At 45.2% G+C, this 21,021-nt stretch overlaps 1 protein-coding gene across 7 annotated transcripts in view; it reads left to right on the top strand.

Annotated features, from left to right (window-relative positions):
• Positions 1-5,741: 5,741 nt before the first annotated feature.
• The window catches only part of RBPMS (RNA binding protein, mRNA processing factor), a 177,851-nt gene continuing 162,571 nt past the window's right edge, over positions 5,742-21,021 (top strand). Inside the window, exon 1 of one of the 7 annotated variants that reach the window (XR_005526122.1) lies at positions 5,742-6,350. Coding sequence is in view for 5 of the 7 variants with exons in the window: in XM_039220818.1 (XP_039076749.1) it covers positions 6,285-6,350 (66 nt within the window). In the remaining 2 variants the exon portion in view is untranslated. The remainder of the gene's footprint in view (positions 6,351-21,021) is intronic. The other 6 variants (XR_005526120.1, XM_039220818.1, XM_039220800.1 and 3 more) reach the window with 6 other exon arrangements.

Genomic DNA, 21,021 nt, shown 5'->3' on the forward strand with positions numbered 1-21,021 from the left:
TTGAAAGTGCCATTTCCTTGCTGGCACTTGGATGGAAGCTCCCACTGCTCCTCGTGACAAGGGCCGCTCCCTAGGGCCATTGGCATCACAGTGGCTGGCATCCATGAAAGGTGGCAAGTGAGAGAGCAAAGAGGGTGTGTAAAAAGGGAACCACGGTCTGTCTGTAATCTGATCTTAGAAGTGATGTCCATCACTTTTGCCATTCTCTATTCATTAAAAGCAAGCTCACATTCATGGGGAGGGGTTTACACAAGGGTTTGAATACCAGGAGGTAGGGATCATTGGGGGCCATAGTGAAGGCAGCCTACTTCAGGATCTTTGAGCTGTACCTTGGCTTGAACTTCACCTAAGGCCATATTTTTTTTTTTAATGCTTATTTATTTTTGAGAAAGAGAGAGAGACAGAGTGGGAGCAGGGGAGGGACAGAGAGAGAGGGAGACAAAGGATCTGAAGCAGGCTCCAGGCTCTGAGCTGTCAGCGCAGAGCCTGAAATGGGGCTTATACTCAAGAACCACTAGACCATGATCTGAGCCACCACCCAGGGGCCCCAAGGCCATATTTTCAAGATCACACCCTGGATTTGACCTTTGCCCAGCATTTGGGCAAAATACAAGGCCATTTTGTATTTTGAGAGTTTTGTCCTCTGGAAAAACTAGGAATGACAGTTCTATTTCAAACCCAGCAAGTCCTGGCTTCTTTATGTTTCGTCCAAATTCTGATAAAAAATTGGACACTTCCTTTTTTTGGGGGGCCCCTCTCACTTGTCTTGTACTATATTGTAAGTATCTGAAAAAAATTCTTCAATCTTTTTTTTCCTGTTTTTTTAAATGTTTATTTTTGAGTGAAAGAGAGAGCAAATAGGGGGAAGGGCAGAGAGAGAGGGAGACACAGAATCTGAAGCAGGCTCCAGCCTCTGAGCTGTCAGCACAGAGCCCGACACGGGGCCCAAACTCACAAACAGTGAGATCATGACCTGAGTCGAAGTCGGATGCTTAACTGATTGTGCCACCCAGGTGCCCCTCAACTTTTTTTTTAAGTTTATTCATTTATTTTGAGAGAGCGAGAGAGAGCCAGTGGTGGAGGGGCAGAGAGAGGGAGAGAAAGAATCCCAGGCAGGCTCTGCACTGTCAGTGCAGATATGAGGATTGAACTCCCAAACAATGAGATCATGACTTGAGCCGAAGTCAGATGCTTGACCAACTGAGCCACCCAGGTGACCCAAGAAATTCTTCAACCTTTTCAACATCTGTCCAAATATCTACTTAGCCAGACCCACATGTTCATTAGGTATCTTTTCTATCTTTCATGTAACAACAAGCTTGTTTAGCTAATTGTTTTTCCAGTAGATAAATCTGGCCCCTCTCCAGCCTGTTATAACAGTACTCACTGCGCCTTAGTAATGCTCTTCACTAATAGATTCCTCAGAGTTCTTCCAGCTTCCATCCTCCACCTGGTCCCAAAGCCACTGTCAGTTTCAGGTTTCTATACACCAGGACCTTACCTCTAGGTATGCACTTATGTTTTAGTTATCTATTGCTAGATAAGAAGCCACCTTCAAACTTAGTGTTTTACTTTTATTAAAAAAATTTTTTTTTACATTTACTTATTTTTGAGAGACAGAGAGAGACAGAGCACAAGTGGGGGAGGGGCAGAGAGAGAGAAGGAGAAACAATCCGAAGCAGGCTCCAGGCTCCAAGCTGTCAGCACAGAGCCTGACATGGGGCTCAAATTCACAATCTGTGAGATCATGACCTGAGCCGAGTTAGATGCTCAACCAACTGAGCCACCCAGGCGCCCCTAAATTTAGTGTTTTAAAACAACAGCATTTACTTTTTTGCTAACAGTCTTGCAGTTTGGACATGACTCTGAAGACAGCTCATCCCTCTTCTGTGTGGCGTCAGCGGGAGCAGCTCAATCAGGGCTGGAGTATCCACTTCCAAGAAAACTCACTCAAAAGGCTGGCAATTGGTACCAGCTGTCCCCTGAGACTTCCGCTGGAGCTGTGAGTCTGGGACGTAATTCTCTTCCATGTGAGCCTTTCCACGTGGCTGCATGGGCTTCCACAAAAGATTGGAGGGAAGTGATCGAATCTCACAACTATTTAGGAGGTGAAAATCAAGAGGATGTTGCACAACGATGTGAATATATACTCCACACTGCTGAACTGTGCGCTGAAGAATGGCAAAAACTGTTTTGTGTCTTTTTTAAAGCCATAATTATAAACTAATTAATAAAATCAGGGGAAGATGATGATGGCCTGGAGGTGAGTGGGGTGGGGGAGGGAGAGAGAGGTCAAGGATGACAAAACTCTAAAACATAGCCTCTGGCCTCAAGAACTTTTTGGGTCTAGCCGAGGATGCAAAAGTGTTAACAGATACTAACAACTCATGTGGTAGATACTGTAGCTTTCTGCTGCAGTGCTAACATACGCACAAAACCCATGCCATGCAAACTACCTCAAAATAGATCTTTAATGTCTGCAATTCCCAGAGACAAACATTTAAGATGTAATTATAGGTTTGGATTTCTTAAAGCAAGCCTCAAAATGAACACTGCCAGAGAAACAGAGATAAGTAATAAAACTACAGGTGCGTACAATATATCCCTTTCAATCTAGTCTGTAACCTCGTAGGCTAGAAGCAAAGCGGTAAAGTGGTGGGCAGGAGAGAAAGCAGATGTTTCGTGGTCATTAGCCCTACTTTCCTAGGATATAAAATCCCTTTGTTGTCTTGTAGCTCGTAGTGTGTTTGGAAACTAGTACTACTCAGATCTCACTTTTGAAACTTTCTTTCTTTGAGGCAGTAAACAGGTCAGAAAGATCATTTATATCCTGAATGATCTCTTTCCCCTAAGTTTTATAAACAGCCAAAGTCTATTTACAGATTTTCATTGGGTTTTGTTCGTACCCCATGACCCTATTTTTCTTCCAGGTAAGTCTACGCCATTCTTCATGGAAAGGACAGAAAACAGGATCCCTCTTTTTGTGGCATATGACCCCCATCCCCACATACTTTTCTGAAAACACCCTGAGTGTCGTGCTTACCATGGAGGTATGTTCTAGGCCTCCCTTCTGTATTGTTAATTGCCCGATGTGTTAGGTGGACTGGCCGAGGGGTGGGATTTTTTATTTTTGAAATCTCATCAGTTGTCTCCTTCCACACAAGCTCTCTATCTAGGGTCTCCCCCTGCAAAATAACGACTGAAGACCACTACCATGACTCTGCTAGTGCCCTTGTGGTGACTCTCCAGCCTGAGATGCCTCCCCTAACTCAGTCCCTTCTGCAGGATCTTGGAAGGATCTGATAACGTCATTCAAGCCTGAGAATCAATGATTTAATGTGTTCATTCATTCAAAAATAATCATGGAGTGCCTAGTATGTGTTAGGCAGTGTCTAGATGTTCGGAACACAACAATGAACAAATCAAGATGCTCTCATTGCCCTTATTTTCATTTTTTATCCCCAGAGGTTTTTAACTGTTAACAATGGACAAAGTGCCGGCTTGGCTTAAAGACAAAGGAATCAGGTTCTCCATTTGGAATTAAGCCACATTTCCCTGGGTGGGGGTAGGGGAGGTTCTGCCAGCATCCTGGAATCCTACATCTTCCACCTACTCATAAGTGGAGTCTGACTGGAACCATCAATGACTAGATCAATTGTCACTTTTCTTGGGCCTTTGCCAGGCTCCAGCAAGACAATGTCTTTCTGTGGGGTGTATTCAGTAACAGGCAGTGGCCAAGGAGGGCAAAGTGCTGGCAGTATCGGTGGCAAAGGGGCCAAGACCACCACTCAGCCATTGATCAGGAAGACATCGCCCCCTCGTGGTTCCTTATGTAACTGAGGGAGGGATTGGGAATGGACCGGGCTGTGCACGTTTACTGATTAACTGTGGCCCTTGCTTCTGCCGGACTCCTATTGCAATTTCAAGATTCTTGGCTTATTTTCATCCAGCATACACATCCACCCTCTCCTGCCACAGAGAGACATGACATCAGGACAGCAATTAAATCTATTTATCAAAATCTTCAGAGTCCCTCTACTCCCCAACCCAAGGAAAATCCAATGGGTAAATCGAATTATCACCAGTCTTTTTTTTTTTTTTTTTTTTGGTCATCATGCTCTGAATACGAGTGTTTTCTTTGCCTTCTACAATTTCAACCAGGATCCCTGATTATGTTGCCCTGGAGTTGTTTTGGGCATCTGTCTCTAGGACACCAGTTTAAATTCCCTAAAAGCAGGAGTCTTATCTTCACTTCCAGCCCCATCCCACTCCCAGCAGCACTTAAACCAGTATAGGGTGAAGAATGTGTGTGTGTGTTGGGGGGGGTGCAGAGAGAGATAAACAGTGAGGCAAGCAAATAAATAGAAATTGTGATTGGTGCTGGGCTGGAAAGGAAAAGCATGCTGTGCGAGAGAATTCCTGGGCGTGGGAAGTGAGGGAGAACCTACTGATATAAGCAGTTTAAAATTTATGTGTTTATGATACAGGAATGGAGAAGCTCTCTATGACCCCGGAAAAATGGAAATTTCCTTAATAATAATGTTAGCTTCCATGTAATGTCGACTGAAACCGGGCAGGAACTGGTGCTGGGTGCTGTAGCTCTACCAACCTATAATCTCCTCTGATTGCAACCCCCTGGGAGGTAACTGTAACTAGTCCCATTTCACAGGTGAGAAAACTAGAGGTTGGTGCATAAATAGGCGTGGTGGGCTGACCTCCCGGAACGCCGAGCCCTTTCTTCTTCAAGTTGCTTTGACCCTCTGAAGATCATCTGTGTTGGCCACAAGTTCGGCGGGCTGTGAGGGACATTCACTTAGCCAACAAATATTTATTGATAGGTAGACAGGAGGCCCTATATACCAGGTAGCGAATTTGAATGACCGTGGGATTATAAAGATAAACAGGGCACGGTGTGGTCTAGCAGGAAGGCTCTCCAGAAGAGTAAGGGAGGCAGCCAGGTAAACAATTCCAGAAAGGTCTGCTAAGGGCGGCGAGAGGAGCCTGAGCTGGGGGGGCCCGTGAAGCTTCACCGGGAGCAACGGCCGGTGCAGGGAGGTTGGGAGGTTTGGGAGGACCCGGCGTTGGAGCGGGGGCGGGGGGCGGTTTGAGCTGTGCCCCGAAAATGCCGGCCCGGAGCGAGCTGCCCCAGGACGTCGCTTGTTCTCTCGCATCCTGTCATCTCAAGCTGCCAACTAGGAAGGGAGGAAATGGGTGGAAGCCGGTACTGAAAAGGAGGGGCAGCCTCGGGGATAGGGGTGCGACTCCCCGCGGGAAGCAAGCCCACGGCAGTAGCCCATCACCCTTCCCTGGCGTCGCGCTGGCCCGGCCGGGCCCCCCGAAGCGCCTCTCCAAGCTGGCGCGCACCGCCACGCGAGTTCGCCAACTCCGGCCGGGCCGCCGGGGGCCCGAGGGAGCTAGAGGACCCGGCCTCCTTCCCTCCCTCGCCGCGGCCCTCGCCCTCCGACCTACCGCGGAGTTGGGGGCTGGGGTCGGCCGCTTCCGCCCGCCGCCCGCGGCCCCTCCCCGGCGCGCGCCATCCGGCCGCGGGGCAGCCGCCCCCGGCGCAGCCGCCCCCGGCGCAGCCCCTCCTCCCGCGGGGGGCTTCTCCGTCCCGCGTCCCGTCCCTCCGGGCTAAAGCCGGCAGCCCTCGTCTAGGGAGGGGGGAGGGGGGAGGAGGAGGAGGAGAGGGAGGAGAGAGGGGAGGGAGGAAAGCGAGAGAAAGGGAGCTGTTTGGATCCCGTACTTCCCAGAGCCTGCCTGGAGCGCGCACTCAGCGGCTCTCCGGTCTCCGCGTCCCAGCCGTGGCCCGCGCCCCGCACCTCCTCCTCCTCGGGTCTGGGCACCCCTTGTCCCCTCCCTCCGGCGCCCGCTAGGTTCGGGCAGCGGCCGCCCCCAGCCCCTACTCGGCCACCTCCCCGACTCTCTGGGCTCCCTCCTGGGACGCGCGCCCTCGCCCCATCCTTTCTTCCTTCCTTCCTTCCTTCCTTCCCTCGCGCCCGCCCTCCCTCTCCAGGTCTCCCTCCCGGGTCCCGATTGTCTCCGTCCCCTTCCCAGTCGGCCCGCGCCTCGCCCTGCCTCGTCTCTCCCTCGCACTTCCTGGGTCGCCCGCCGCCGCAGTCTCGCTCCGCCGCGGGAGCCCGAGCCGCCGCGGCCCCGGCTCCAGCGCCCGCAGCCCGCGGCGCCCGCCCGAGGGAGCCCCGGCGCCCGGGGAAGGGAAAAGTGGGCGAGCGCGCCCTCGCCCAGCCCCGCGCCCCAGCCCTGCCCGGCGAGGAAGGACCGGGAAGATGAACAACGGCGGCAAAGCCGAGAAGGAGAACAGCCCGAACGAGGCCAACCTTCAGGAGGAAGAGGTACCGAGGGGGCTCGGGGCGGCGGGGGGTACGACCTGGGGCGCCAGCCGCGCGGGCTTTCTCCGGAGAGCGGGCGGCCGGCCCCGGGGCGCCGCAGCCGGAGGTTTGGGAATTGCCCGTGTCCCTGAGGCACAGCCTCAAGTTGTGGCCCCGGAGGGGGGGGGGGTCTCCTTCGGAGAGAGAGTTTTTGTGGGTCCCAAACATTGCGTAACTTTAAGTACTTTTTGGAGACTTTTGGAAGTCTAATGCTCAGCTTTGTTTGCGTAGGATTTTAAAAGCGGAATCGAGAGCTAACTCCTGGGTAACCTCCGTTTACTGGGACCCGGAGGGTCAGGACTTCATTCTGCGACCCGGGCTGGAAGTTGTGGGGTGTGTTTGTATGTGTGGTGTAAGGCAGGAACTCGGGGGAGAGGTCTCGTTAAGAGACACCTTCTGTTCCCTTGCCCCCCACCCCCCCTTCAGTGTTAAAAGTTCTCGGTGAAATATCTTTCCAGCTGAGGCATTTTGAATTAATAGATAACTCATCAGCTGCATTCTTCTCTGGTGAGTCAAAGACCCCGAATCTGGGTGATTAGATTTTGTAAACTTAGGGGCGCTGCGGCTGGGGGGAGCAGAATAAAAGAGCTTAAAACTTTACAATTCACCAAACGATCATCGAGGCTGTTTTAATAGCACATTGACTTCTGAGCGTAAATTTTATGTGGTGCGTCCGTAACAACACTCAAGAGTTGCGGCTGCGGAGCGTTCCTTTGGTAGAAACAACATTCCCTAACTGTGGGTTTCAGAATCTTGTAGTTAGGATATTGGTCGTATCCTGTTAACGTATCTGCAGGAACAAAGCCATTTATCTGAAGTCCAAGAAACCATATTTTTCGCCTACTTCCTAAGGTCCCACGTAGCTGAGTTCTTAAACGTTCTAAAAAGAACTTGAGTGTAGATGCAAGAAGTATGCGCGTAGACACGACCTGTAAAGCATTCTTACAAGTATTGGATCCCAGCATATAATAAAGTCTACAGAATGGTGAACTGATTAGGAGGTTGAGATGATTATGGAGACCATGTGTCGCGTACAAACCCGGATTCTGATAGTGAAACCGAAATGTTGGGGAGGATTTAACTTCGTAGGGTAAGCCTCCAGCACTTTGTCCACTTGTGAAAAGGGAACTTTTAAAATGGAGCCCTTGCAAATCAATGCAAGACACAAGAGTTTACTCGCGTAGCACAGCTGTATGGGGGCACCCCACCTGATTGCAGTAAGCTGAAAATTGCCTTCACACCTGAGGATAACTTGCACATTTTATTATAAACTGTTTTGGCTAGTGTTACGTGCTGCTGCTTTACAACTGCTGATATCCTTCCTTCTTTTTCAAAGAGATGGAGACTTAATTGCAAGCTTTAAAAGCTCTCAAACCGGGCTCCTTTGCCGTTTATTTTCCCTACCCCTGAGATAAAACTTAAAAACTGGCCAGTGCGCTTCTCTAAGGATTTGCTGTGTCTGATTCACCCAACACCCCAATTACTTCAGATACTTATCACTTTTCACTTAGCTGGGCCATCTGTTTCTAAGGGCACGAATGTTTTATATGGAGAATCATCTTTCTTTGCTCACTCCATCGAGAACACCTGTAAATGGAAAAGTTAACCAGGCACCCCAGAGGCTTTTTGGCTTTTGGGAGGTAGCAAAAAAAGGTTTATATGTTCCCAAACCATAACCTATTTAACTTGATAAAATTTAGAGAAAAGTCCCATTTTTCTTAGTTAACCCATCTCCGCCTCCCTGCCACCAGGATGGAGGTGTTGGCCTTTTTGTGTGAGGTGCACAGGTACAGAGCCACAGGTGAACTTCGTGTAGGTCCTGTGTCTTCCCTGTTCTGTTGCCCTGAGAATGTTCCTTTCAGGTGGGAATGGCATGTGGCTCTATGACATTTCAGCGAGACCGTTAGAAAGCAAAGTGGAGAGTTCGAAGATTTCAGAACCCAACTTGTACAAGAGGCGCAGTGCAGAGACAGATATGCCATGAAGAGAGAAGGTTTATAATGTTAAAAATTCAGGAAAATAAATAGGCCTTGAATGATCTAGGTAATTTTGCCCAAATTCCCTGTTTTGAGTTTGTTTTGTTTTTGATAAACTCTAACCTCTTTTTTTTTTTTTTCTTTCTAACCCTGAAAGCCACAAGTAAAATAAATATGGTATTTGGTGAGTCCCATTAATGTGCTCAGCATTATACAAAACCACCACACTGGACCCTTTCCCTGCCCACCCAGCGATCAGCAATTTGTTCTCAAACACATTTAAAAGCCTTGGCTGAGGACTCTAGTAAACAGAACACACACATATAAAATGTATGTACACATAATGACAAGAGGGAAAAATGTGTTGTTTCTGGTGGCCATTGAGATAACTTGGAAAAGCCAAGTCCAATCATCATTAAGAGAAAATAGTTTATTTCCTAGAACAGAAGGGTAATTTAGGCTTTTTCTACCACTTTAGAGAATTCAAGAGTTTTTCTTTTTTTCTTTTTTTTTAAATGCATTCCTCTTATCTTCCAGTACATGTTAGCCTGGTTTGAGAGCTTTTAAAGCTTACTCTAAAATAATTGCCAAAATACGTATTTGGTTCTGACTGTATAGATTGGAGAGTCCAGGATTTTGGAGAATTTTTGCAGCTTTTTGGGGTTGGAAGTTTGAGAACTTGGACAGGACATAGACTTCTGCTTTGGATAGTACTTAAAGCTTTGAGGAAAAATTCTTAAGATTTGTCTAGCTGTGAGAGAGATAGTACATCTGGCTTTCTGGATTCTAATGTGCGATACATGTGTATTTCTCTGCAAGATGTCCCATTAAAGAAAAGCCAGTTGTCAAAATCTTACTGGGATCTGAGATTCGTAAGGCTTATGTATAGGGCGTTAGGTAATTTCTTATATATCGTTTTGCAGTTAATAAAATTCCTAGAATTTGCATCTAATTTTGGATTAAGTTCTATTGTCATATTGTCCTTAAACACCTTTGGCAGTTTATATGGGACTAGACTTTATTAAAATTAACATATACATAATAGACTGAATTATTTGTCTTGAGTTTTATATAAGACTTTATCTGGCAGTAAATAGAAATTTATGGTCGCTTAACTTTCAAAATAGTTTTTCTTTTTTGAAATCCGACAAACTTGTAACTTTTTATTTTTACTTCTATCCAGATCATGTATTTTTTTCAGACTGATCACAAATCCTTTCTAAAAGGTGTTTTATTGAGGCCCTAAGTGTTAAAGAGCAATTTTTCCTTAAATTGACCTGAACTTGTACTTAAAACTGGAAAAGCAAAAAAAAACTTGGCGTTTTTGGACTAATGACTGAAAAGATGTTGGGCAGGAATCCTGTAAAGTTCTTTACAAGCTAATCCAAATTTTACCTTTTTTTTAATTAAAAATTTTTTTTAACGTTTTATTTATTTTTGAGAGAGAGACACACACACAGTGAGCAGGGGAGGGTCAGAGAGAGAGGGAGACCTAGAATCTGAAACAGGCTCCAGGCTCTGAGCTGGCTGTCAGCACAGAGCCCGATGCAGGGCTCGAACACATGAGTCAAGTTGTGAGATCATGACCTGAGCCAAAGGAGGATGCTTAACCTACTGAGCCACCTAGGCACCCCTACCTCTTTGCTTTTAAAGTGCTTAATGGAGTGCCTGACTGGCTCAGTCAGAAGAGCTTGGAACCCTTGATCCCATGGTCGTGAGTTCGAGCCCCATGTTGGGTGTAGAAATTACTTTAAAAAAAACCTTAAAAAGAAAGTGCATAATAATCTTGCCCAAATATTGGAGTCATGAAGTAAAATTGTTTCCTCTAATTGGCACACAGAAAGAGTACCATGTCTTGAGTGTGGCAACCTCAGGTTTTCAATTGGGTGTTAAGATTAACCTATATTATGACTTGGGCAAAGTGCAGAGTGGTTTTATACAGTTTAACCACCTTGGTGTCTGTGACTCCAAATCGGATCTAGTGCAGCAAACCTGTTTCAGCCCTGGAGTAGGGTTTGGTGATAGTGTTTTAAATGAAAACGCGAAGATTTCCTAATAAAGTGTCACACGAGCATTGTATAGCAAATATGGCATGTGCTTTTGAATTACTGTTTTTCCAGTAGTGGTCTTGAAATTTCCCTCCTACACCCTTGTGCTCTGCTGCAGTCTTATTTGTTCGTTGGGTAGAAGTTTTGATAGGATAGAGATTTGATAGGGTAGAGAGATGGTTTTTGTCAGCTCCGTAATTTTGTGCTTCGAAGACACTGTGTTCAGTGTTGGTGATGAGGCAGTAAAGTGGGCACGTACAGATTGCAGTGGTGATACAAACTGGTGCACCTTTATGGAGGACTTGGGGGGGTGGGGCGTTCCATGCCAAAGTAATGTTCGTGAATTTGTTACTTCTGATAGTGAACGTATAGAGACATAAAGTCTCTTCGATGTCTTATCCCAGGAAATTGCTAAGTAAGTCATGGTATAACTTCTGAAATTGAATAAGCCATGAAAAGCTGTTTTTAAAGAATACATATGTATATGCAGATACATACTTTTTTTTTTTTTTTTTGGTGCCTCAAAGCAACAAGTGCATTCTTTCACAGTTCTAGGGGCCACAAATGTGGAATTAGGTTGTCTGCATTGCTACATTCCCTCTGAAGGCAGTAGGGGAGAAACTGACTTCCAGCTTCTGAGTACATTAAAATTTTTTTTAAAGTAGGCTTCATGCCCAATGCTGGGCTTGAACTTACAACAATGAGATCCAGACGCTTAACCGAGCCACCCAGGCGCCCCATGTGATGCCAATTTTTAAATGAAAATGCACCAAAACCCTAAAACCCTGAATAGGGAAAAAGCAGAATACCAATAAAGACTATCTGGTGGATTGCAGATAACTTTTATTTACTTGCCAATGCTTTTCTGTGCTTTCTAGGCTTTCTAAAATGAACATGTGAATGAAATTGTAAAAACAACAAAAAACCCAAATGTCTCTTTCCTTGACTATTTCGTTAACTTTTTTTGCCCTATCTGTAGGTGTCACAAAACCACTTTATTTTGCTCACAAGCCTTGCTGTGGGAACCCAGAGTCTTCTGTTCCTTGTCGCCTTTCTCTGTAGTGTTTATCTCACTCATTCCTTTTATCCTAGCTCATTTTAGTGATGTTTAGCTGCTCTCCGTGTTCTAACATGCTGTCTTCATCCATCCTGCTACTATACTGCTCGTTCTGCTGATGGGTCCTTCAGTACTGATCTGTTTTCTGTATACAACAGAGTCCAAACCTGACATTGAGGATTGCCCTAATGTCCCCTGTGCTCCGTAAATGATTTGCTTCAACCATCTTCTCCCTCTTGATCTAGCCTGAGCTGCTTTCAAGGCAGGAGCCAAGTTTCAGTCTACATTGTACAGGCTACCATCACCTGAATGTTCCATTCCAGAGAGATGGTTTTCTTAGAATTCCAGCAGGAGTTAACTTTGTACTATTCCTTTAACTCCTTAATCATTCATGTAATTTTTAAAAAATATCAATGTTCTCTTATCACCGTATTCTGAGTACTCCACACCTGCCCAAAGATAGTACCGCAATACCAGGTAAATGCCACACCCCACACTTCCACGTATATGCACATAGGATGCTTTATAAATTCCTAGTTTATAAACACGAAATAACCCTCATTGGTAGGGTTGGTGGTCATAACTATGTGTGGGTAAGCTGTTAATAAGCAGCCACTTGCTTAATATTGAGGTCCATTGCCTGCTGGGGGATTTAGGGAAGTTGTGGATGGAGCCGCTGGGGAATTACCTACCTCCACCTGCTGTCCACAGCCTCCACCTGAGTGCATAGGTGAGCGAGCCTCGTATGTCTGACAGCCACCGCGGGCCTGCTTCTTTTGGGGTGCGTTTGGGTTTTCACCATTAGCATTTGGTTTGTGCGGTGGAACTCCATTTGACCTTTTGGACACAGACTTCTGGAAGCTTTGGTTAGGTGGGAGAGCACGGAGCTCCCTGTGTTCCCAGACAAGCCTGCTCTGTGTGACAGCCACTTTGGAATGTTTGTGTTCAGTTTCATTTGGCACCTTAGTGTCTGCCTGGGGGAAGGGGAAAGGGAATGCAAATGTTCCTCTTGAACAGTGCTTGCTTTGGTCAAAGAAAAAACTTAGGAAGGAATGAGGGGAATGAACCTTAATAATAGCTAGAGCAAAAGTGTCTGCAGGCTCAGTGGGCTGGCGGCCAGCTAGGAGCAGGTATTTAAATTGATGCTGTTGAGAGGAGGATGTCTTCCCTTGACGAGTTTATCTGATGTGTGGGGGTAACTTGGATAATGACTCCCTGCACTCACATCACGGTCTTTAAAGAATACTGGGAGAATATTTGAAACCCCATCAGTGCATTGAGGTAGGGGCAAGACTCCATCCTGGAGAAGGTTGCAGGTTTGAGCTTATCACAGTTTAGTTGTCTAGGTTGTCTTTTTTTTTTTTTTTTTCCTGCTATGAAAAAAAAATACTGGAATATTTTACTTTCTGAAATTCTTAGAAATCTTTTTAATGCATTCATGCAAGAAGTCCTAACTGCCCACTTCTGCGTATTTACCAGGTAATGGCCACTTTATACACATACATTATTTTACCTGCTCCTGGTGAGATAGATCTGATGGTGGTGAATGTTTTCTTATTTAATTTATTTTCAATTTTTTTAAGTGTTTATTTCTGAGACAGACGGTATGAGTAGGGGAGGGTCAGAGAGAGAGACAGACACACACAGAATCGGAAGCAGGCTCCAGGCTCTGAGCTAGCGGTCAGCACAGAGCCTGATGCGGGGCTCGAACCCACGAATCGTGAGATCCTGACGATTCAGGAGCCGAAGTCGGACACTAAACTGAGCCACCCAGGCGCCCTGGTGAAGGTCTTTTTATAGGGAGGGGACCTTGGGCACAGGTTCTGAGGGTGCCAGGGCCTAGGAGAGCTGGCTTCTGCTGCTCAGCTGCTCCAGGGTGTCGTGGTGCTGGCGGCCGTGGGTAAACACGTAGAACGAAGCATGGGGTTCAAGTGGAATTAGAGTTGGGAGCACAGTCAACACTGAAGGGGTTGTGTCAGAGGTGACCTGTGAGCTCAGATTCTCAAGATTTTGTGAAATGAGGAAGGGGTTGAGACCGTGGGTGGAAGATCGGCCTGTATGAAGACAGAAGCTTAAAAGAACTTTTGGGGGGAGCAAGCGAGGCATGGCAGGGAGAGGAAGGGTGGTTAAGGATGAAGCTGGAGGCAAGGGAGGCGTTGGTGGGAGAGAAGGTGGAGGAGCCGGCCTTCGCGGCCAGGAAATCGGAATCCACTCTGTGGTTGGAGCTGGCCTTCTGTGCAGCAGGGACCTGGCACCCTGGGACCTTACAGTGGGGAAGGATGCCACGGGGTTTGGAAGAGCTAAGGAATTAGTGAGGCGGGTTCTCCTGTCTCCAGGCAGTGGCTGTTGGTGCGACTCAGCCCAGAGTTGTTCTGAGGCCTCAGTAACTGTCCGCAGAGGGAACGAACACTAGGAGTTTCATTCATGAAGCCTTTTGAGTTTCTCCTTGGACCACCAGCAACACGGTGGCTGTATTTGTTGAAACCGCAGACTGAGTGGTTGAAAGGTGGGGAGGAGGAAGAAAAGGCCATGAGGAGGTGAAGATGGGGTTTGAGATGCAGAAGAGAGGTCTGTTCTTGACAATTTTCAGAACAGTTCGAGAGTACGTGGCCGGTAATTGAAAAGGGGGGTGACGAGAATGAGCGCATGGAAAAGTGGGAGAGCCGTGGGATTCCATTTCCTGGGGAACCTTGTAAGGGTGGGCAACTCAAGAGGAAGTGAACAACACCCGAGGGTGTATAAAAACAAAAACTTTGGAGAGAGGAGAGCTGGAAATCCACAGGAAAAATTGAAGCAAAAATTTTAAAGCACTTCTTAATTTAGGGACCTGAAAATGCGTTCTGTATCTGCCTAGGTTCTAGCATAATACTGTTCAGTGTGCTGATCCATCCGAAAGCCTGACTGGGAGGGGAAGCTTAGAAAAATTTAGGCATATATAGTATTTCCCTTACACTTCTCTGTTGTTGTTTGTTTTGGCTTTCAGCAACAGTCTCTGGAAGTCCTTTCCATCTACAATTTGTATTAATTCTGAGGCTTTTACTCCCAACTTTTTCCAACCCTGTGCCTCAACTAGAAGGGAAAATCAAGCTACACTAAGATTTGTAGATGGATTTGGGACCTATAGAGAGGCGTGTTTTTATAAGAAAAAATGTCAAGATCCTTTTTTTTTTTTTTATTGGGTGGGGAGAGTAAAATGAGCCTTCTGGCAGATCCTTGAACTCCCCTCTTCTGTGGGTCATATTTTCGACTGATCCATTTAGTGCTTTCTTAAAAGTTTGCTGCCCTTGCTGCTCACAGCTGAATGTCCACCCATGTAAGAAAGAAAGGTGGTCTGGGAATTTTACGAAAAACCACCATCTGCATTTGTATTTCCCATAGATTTTAACCCTGCTGTACCCATTATGATGCACGTTAATGTAGAATACTGGAGGAAACCAGGAAATAGCCCTAATAAATGCGAGTCACACCAGGAAGAACGTTCCAAATTCCAGGCTGTAATACAGTATTGTTACACAAATTTAAAATGCTGAAGGAATGCTGAAGCTGCCTCCTTCAGTCCTGTGGGCCCTAGAGATTTTTGAGAAATCCTGGAGCCTGAAAATTGAGGTAACGTCTCACCGATCCATGCAAGTAAGAGACCAGTTTCTACTCTCCACCCCTTTATTTCTGAGTTGATTTTTAAATGACGTTCCCCTGCTCTTCCCGAATCCTTAGTCCACAGGTAGGTGGCCAACGTTATCCTAATGAGAAATCCTAGAGATTAAAAAAATGATTCTCCTTGAATCTACAAGATTGTTCTGTGAGAATTTCTCTTCTGCCCACCTATGGGATGGGCAGTGGAGGCCTCTCGGGAGAAGGTACAGCCCAGAAAGTGCTACCTTATTACAGAAGTACCAGAATTTCCATTGTGCGCAGAGGGGAAGTGCTGCGGAAGTGTAATTACTTTACCCAGCATGTGTGATTTACAGGACTTAAATGTGTGAGTTTCCAAAGAGGCCTCTGTTTTTAAATACAGTATCCCTCTAAGCCAACAGGATGTGTTGGGGGCTGGGTAAGGGTCTCTGTCTCTTTCACACTGGACTCACGAGTGTGCGCGTACACACAAACACGTGCACACATGGGCGCACACGCACGCACACTTCTGTCCCGTGCCTGTCCAGGGATGCTGGATGACTGGAGACTGAAAACGCTGGTAATTACTTAGAGCCTTGCTTATCAGCAGGAGGGAATGCGTGAAGTGCTGGAGTCCAGGAGGCCGCCACTAGGCCAAGTCACTGGTCTGATTCTGCCTTTCCTCCCTCCGCTCTAAGCGCCATTCTTTCCCTTCCAGAGCTTCCTAGCTCTTTCCCAGTGATGAGCAAAGGAACTGTTAGAGCTAACGAACGTGGAGATAATTTTTGTTGCAAAAATTTCCTTTTCCGTCTTAATAGGTGTAAGAAAACTGGCGAGTTGATCAGGTGCATATCCAAAGATAATCAAACTTGTAAAAGCCTTTATGGATTTTTTGCACATTCATTAGGCGTTTACGGAGTCGTGCCTACTGTTCTTAAATGCTGTACTTGAACAAACCAAATGAGGTCTTATCATCCCATGGTTTAGGTATAAGAAACTGAGGCTCTTGAGAGATTAAGTAATTTGTGTGAAGTTTTACTGCCAGTGGGTGAGAGCTTAAAATTTTTCCAGTGGTGCACGAGGTTCATGTGATCTGGGCCCTGCTGGTTTCTGACCTCATCTACCAGGAATCACAGCCTCATTCACTATGCTTCAGTTGCTTGGGCCTTATTTAGGTATCTCCTACTTGCCAAACTTGTTCCTGCCTCAGGGCCTTTGTGCCTGCTCTCCTGTCTGCCTGAAAAACCTCTACATTCAGATATTTACAAGGCAGCCACATCGTTGTCATTCATGGAGATCTCCGTTCAGATATTATCCAGAGAAATCTTTGATCTCCAAGTTTAAAGTACCCCACATTCCCCAATCATTATCCTACCGCTCTTTTATTTTCCAGATAGTTCTTAATCACTGATCCTACCTTATGTACTGGTCTTCTCACCCTGTAACGTTACTCCTAGGCAGCAGGGACCTCTGTGTTGTTAAGGCTGTAACTGTGTCTACAACAGTGCCCGGAACTGCCCAATAAACTCGTTAAATGACTGGAATACGAACCAGCCGGTCAAACTTGAGGCCTGTGCAGTGTATCATGTAGTCTTAAACATTTTCCACCAGTTCTGAATTACATCTTAATTACTAACTTCAAGACGATCGTTGCTGGATGCCTATCCCCACTTAATTATCAGAAAGTCAGCACCTGCTTTTAAGACAGAAATGGTAAGTTTTTATTTTATTTCCAGCTAGTTAACAGTCTTCTATTAGTTTCTAAGCCAGGAATTTCAGATAAGTGATTAGGTCCTTGGTGCAGGGGTATGTAGTGGTTTTGCACACAAAAAGGAATCTTTGCCTTTGTCTAGTTAGAATGGAAACCTAGCACATGATTCCATAGGCCCACGAGTGAGATGTGGGCCTCACATGGAGTGATCAGTAAAAAGTAGGGCAGGATGAATTGGATTCCTGTTCTGCAGTTGTGTCTATGAAGTTAAGGGTTAATGTTAGTAACTCAGGTGGAATTGATTTGGAGATAGACTTATTAGCACTCTGTCCTTTGACTTAGTCTAACCTCTAGCTCCATGTGCTTTCCTCCTTTTGCTACAAAAGGCATAGCTCAGGATAACCCAGGCTCTAGCTGGACGAATCCAGCCTTTAAGCACCTGTATGGGTTGCCGGGAGGGAACGCCTAATCTGGGCTTTGTGAACCTGTACAGAGGAGGCAACTTTCAGACACAATATCTACCTACAAGTCAGCCTTCTGGTCTTCAAAACTTTTTTTATTCACTTTAAAGCAGAACAGATGACATTTCAGGAAGAAAAAAATAAGTCGTCATTACTTTGGTCATCAGACTGCCAGTTAACGGAGCATACTAATGCACTCAAGAAAGTGCAGGCTGGCCGTTGGATTTATCCCCATTTATGGCATTTATGTCCCAACACTTGACCTTGAGCAAACTTCTTAAATGTAATCCTCATCCATGGTCTATTAGTCTTAGGGACAGTAGAAGTCTTTTTATTATTTCTTGACCAAATCGATACTTTCCTATTTTTAAAAAATTTTTTATTTGCTAAGGGACCAAGAGCAAGTATATAAGCTGGTTGCATTGACATTTAAGCTCCTTTCCCCAACTAAATTGTGGGGATTGGACAGATAACGCCTGCTGTGCCTGAGAAAAATTGTAACTCCACTCCAGTGTTCTGCTTTATTCCCCTTTGGTTCCTAGAGTCCTGGTTGAGAAGGCAGCAGTGGCTTGCCAGCCCAGCCCCATCAGGGGTGTAGGGGGTGGGCTGCATTGGGGGTGGGGGATTTAAGCCTGAAATTTTGTTTTGCTTTGTTATTGTTTTTTACTAAGAAAATCCATGCTTCCCCTTGAGGAATGGGTGGGAGTTTCTGGGTGTGAGCTAACGGCAGGAAATGACCCTCTCTAAACAAAAGGACTCTTTAAGGCCCATCCTGAGTCTTTGTGTTTTGAGGAGGGGTTATGCAGAAAACCTGAGCTAGGAAATGAATCTCTGCTTTAGCCATCCTCATGGGGGAGGGGTGGAAGGAGAAGATCCCTGGTCTGCTCGCCCTCCTAAGTGTCCCAGACTTTGGGAACGTAGCCACTGTGAGTGCCAGAGCAGTGTAAGAGTAGGGCCTAGGGTGGCTCTTTGGGGATAGTGTTGCTTCATACCCCTGAGAGGCAAGAAGGAGCCAGGTTAGGCAGAATTCCACCCGCTGTGACATTCAGCTTTAATCTGGACTCTTCAAAAACCATTACCAGCAAAATGCAGAAAGACAGAATGAGGAAAGGGAGGAGACAAGATTTTTTATTTTGTATGAGCTAGGTCTTCGTAAGTAGAAGTGGGTTTATAAATAAAGATTTGAATTACTATGTTAACTGTTTTCATTTTTCTAAGTCTGAAGGGACGACCCGGTAATAGCTAGTGACTTCTGCCTCTTGACTAACAGGGGATTTGTAATCATTGTCACGTTAGATAGCGGGGGCCCGTGTGAAGAAATATGGGGCAAGGCCCCTGTTTTGGAAGCCTCCGTCACCTAGCTTTAAAGTGACCGCTCATTATACCACGATTTGTAAAGCAGTATCCTGAATTTATATTGCTGACAAAGTAGTATGTCTTATCAAAATTATTTTGCCTTTACAAATTCTTGCTGACTTGCTACATTGAACTTCTCTTCCAGGCGCACCATTTTTTTTTTTCCAGGAATATAAATCTTCCCACTAATAATTAGAAACACACATTTTGTTGAGAATGGTTTTGTGGTTTAGTTTTCAGAACACAAATGACACACACATCTTTTCAAAGAACATTGGTTACGTTACTATTTTGGGGGCTTTATATTGTTAGCTATATTGTTAGAAAAGCTGTATTTTTAGCTATATGTATTTGGTGGGCACTGGTGTGCTGGGGGTAGAGAGATGGTTTTTTATAGCATCAGATAACGGAATAAGAGAAGGTTCAAGCAGCTACTCTGATCCTGGTGTGAAAGGGCTTTGTTCACGTAACAAATGTTAGAAGACTGTATCTTAATTATGAATTGAGGTGTGTAGTATCGTTTAAAAGAGACCTGGTCACTGTAATTGCAAATTCCGGGGCTTACAGGGAAAAATGACTCTCATGGAGACTTGCAGTGTCTGAGGTATTGGTAGGTTTTCTCATTTTCTTAATACAATAAACTTTTGAGAAAGGTTACTGTTGTGGTGTTACTCATTTACAGATGTGGGAGATCTATACTGACTTAGAGGTTTTTGGAAGCTTAAATACAATATATACTTGGCATGTGTTTTTCATTTTTAAAGCATCTGCTATTTTCCATTTATTATCTATGGTACCGTCACTTATTTTTACAAAGAAAAGATAAAACTACCAGTGATCATCTACCCCTCTACATGTAAACTGCTTATAAATACGCAACACAGGGCACTGGAATTCTTGGCCTTCAACGGTTTCTGCATCAGCCTTGCAAGCATGGTGACTGAGACTAAACTTTTCCAAGCCGTACTTTCCATAGGTTAGTTCTTAGTATAGATGGATTCAGGAGTGGAGTGTATCAGATTTTGCTGGGTAAAGGAACAGCTTTTTATGTGACTCTTCACATTCCTGCAACGACTTGATAAACCTTGAAGCAAAGTGAAAATGGCCTGACCCAGGGACGTTTGTGCTTTCTCTCCGTGTTCTTGGATGATCAAAGGGAAGTGTCTTGCCCTCTGCAAGACCAGCATCTGTTGCCATTTGGTCATAGTGCACCCAGCCTGCTGACTCTGTATCTTAAAAACAAAAACAAAAGTCCGTGGGGAGGGAGCAAAGACTCAAACGCTTATGGGCTTTTGAATATTGTGAATTTCTGATTTGGGCAAATATACATTTGGGAAGTTTTAACTACCAATTTCCCCTTCTCCATTCCCAAAGCCCCACATACCTTTAATCAACATGAAAATTGCTTTTTTATTTTGTTGTATATCATGGGTCATGGTTGTGCAGAGAAATCTATTGGTATGAGCTTATTCTGAAGTCCACAATAAAAGCGTTGGTTTGTTTTTCCTTATTTCTTAATAAAAGCAGATGCAAAGCTTGGATGCTCTTCTGTACAGGAGACCTAGGCATAGAAATCCATTAGTGTGGGGGCATCTGCGTGCTCAGTCGGTTGAGTGACTTTGGCTCAGGTTGTGATCTCGCAGTTTTTGGGTTCGAGCTTTGGATTGGGCCCTGCACTGACAGTGCAGAACCTGCTGGGGATTCGCTCTGCCCCCGTCCTACTTGCTTTCTCTTTTTTTTTTTTTTCCTCTCTCTCAAAATAAACTTAAAAATCCGTTAGTGTGACTTCCACTCTTTCCAGGGCTCTCTGAAGTCTCTCCATAAAACTGATGTGCGTTAGATTTTCCAAACAAATTGCAATCCTATTCGTTGGAAAGACTGCCATGACTACCTCTCCTTCCTCCCCATTGCTAATGGATTAATTTTCAGAGGAAATGTTTCCTATAGGGATGGAATAAAGAGTAAGCATATTGTTCCTTGTAAAGTCCTGAGGTGGTTTGCTTTTGTTGGGAGCACGAGGATATTAATGTAATTTTTCGTCACTGTATTAGAGATTTGTAGTACCCACTTCAGCATTGGGCCACAGGGTAGCTTCAGTGTACAAAAGATTTACTCTTGGGATATTTTTGCATATTTTAAATCCTGTTACGCACTTAATTCTATTGCTTGTTTCCCCCAACATTCCTCAGAGAAAGGGTAGTAATGTATTGCTTCTATTTTGGAGATTAAAATAAAATAACGGTAATGAATCCATTGGATTTTTAATTTTTTTGGTTTTTAGCATTGAGCTTCCTTCCTAAGACTCCTAAGCCAGTTTGTTCACCTAATTGGATTGCATTGTGTCCCAAGTTTTTTTTATTTTTATTTTTAGTAGAGAATAAATTCCACCCACATTATCATCCCTGCTCTCTTCC

Source organism: Hyaena hyaena, unplaced genomic scaffold, assembly GCF_003009895.1.
Source record: "Hyaena hyaena isolate Hyena2069 unplaced genomic scaffold, ASM300989v1 scaffold_17, whole genome shotgun sequence".
Lineage (NCBI taxonomy): Eukaryota > Metazoa > Chordata > Mammalia > Carnivora > Hyaenidae > Hyaena > Hyaena hyaena.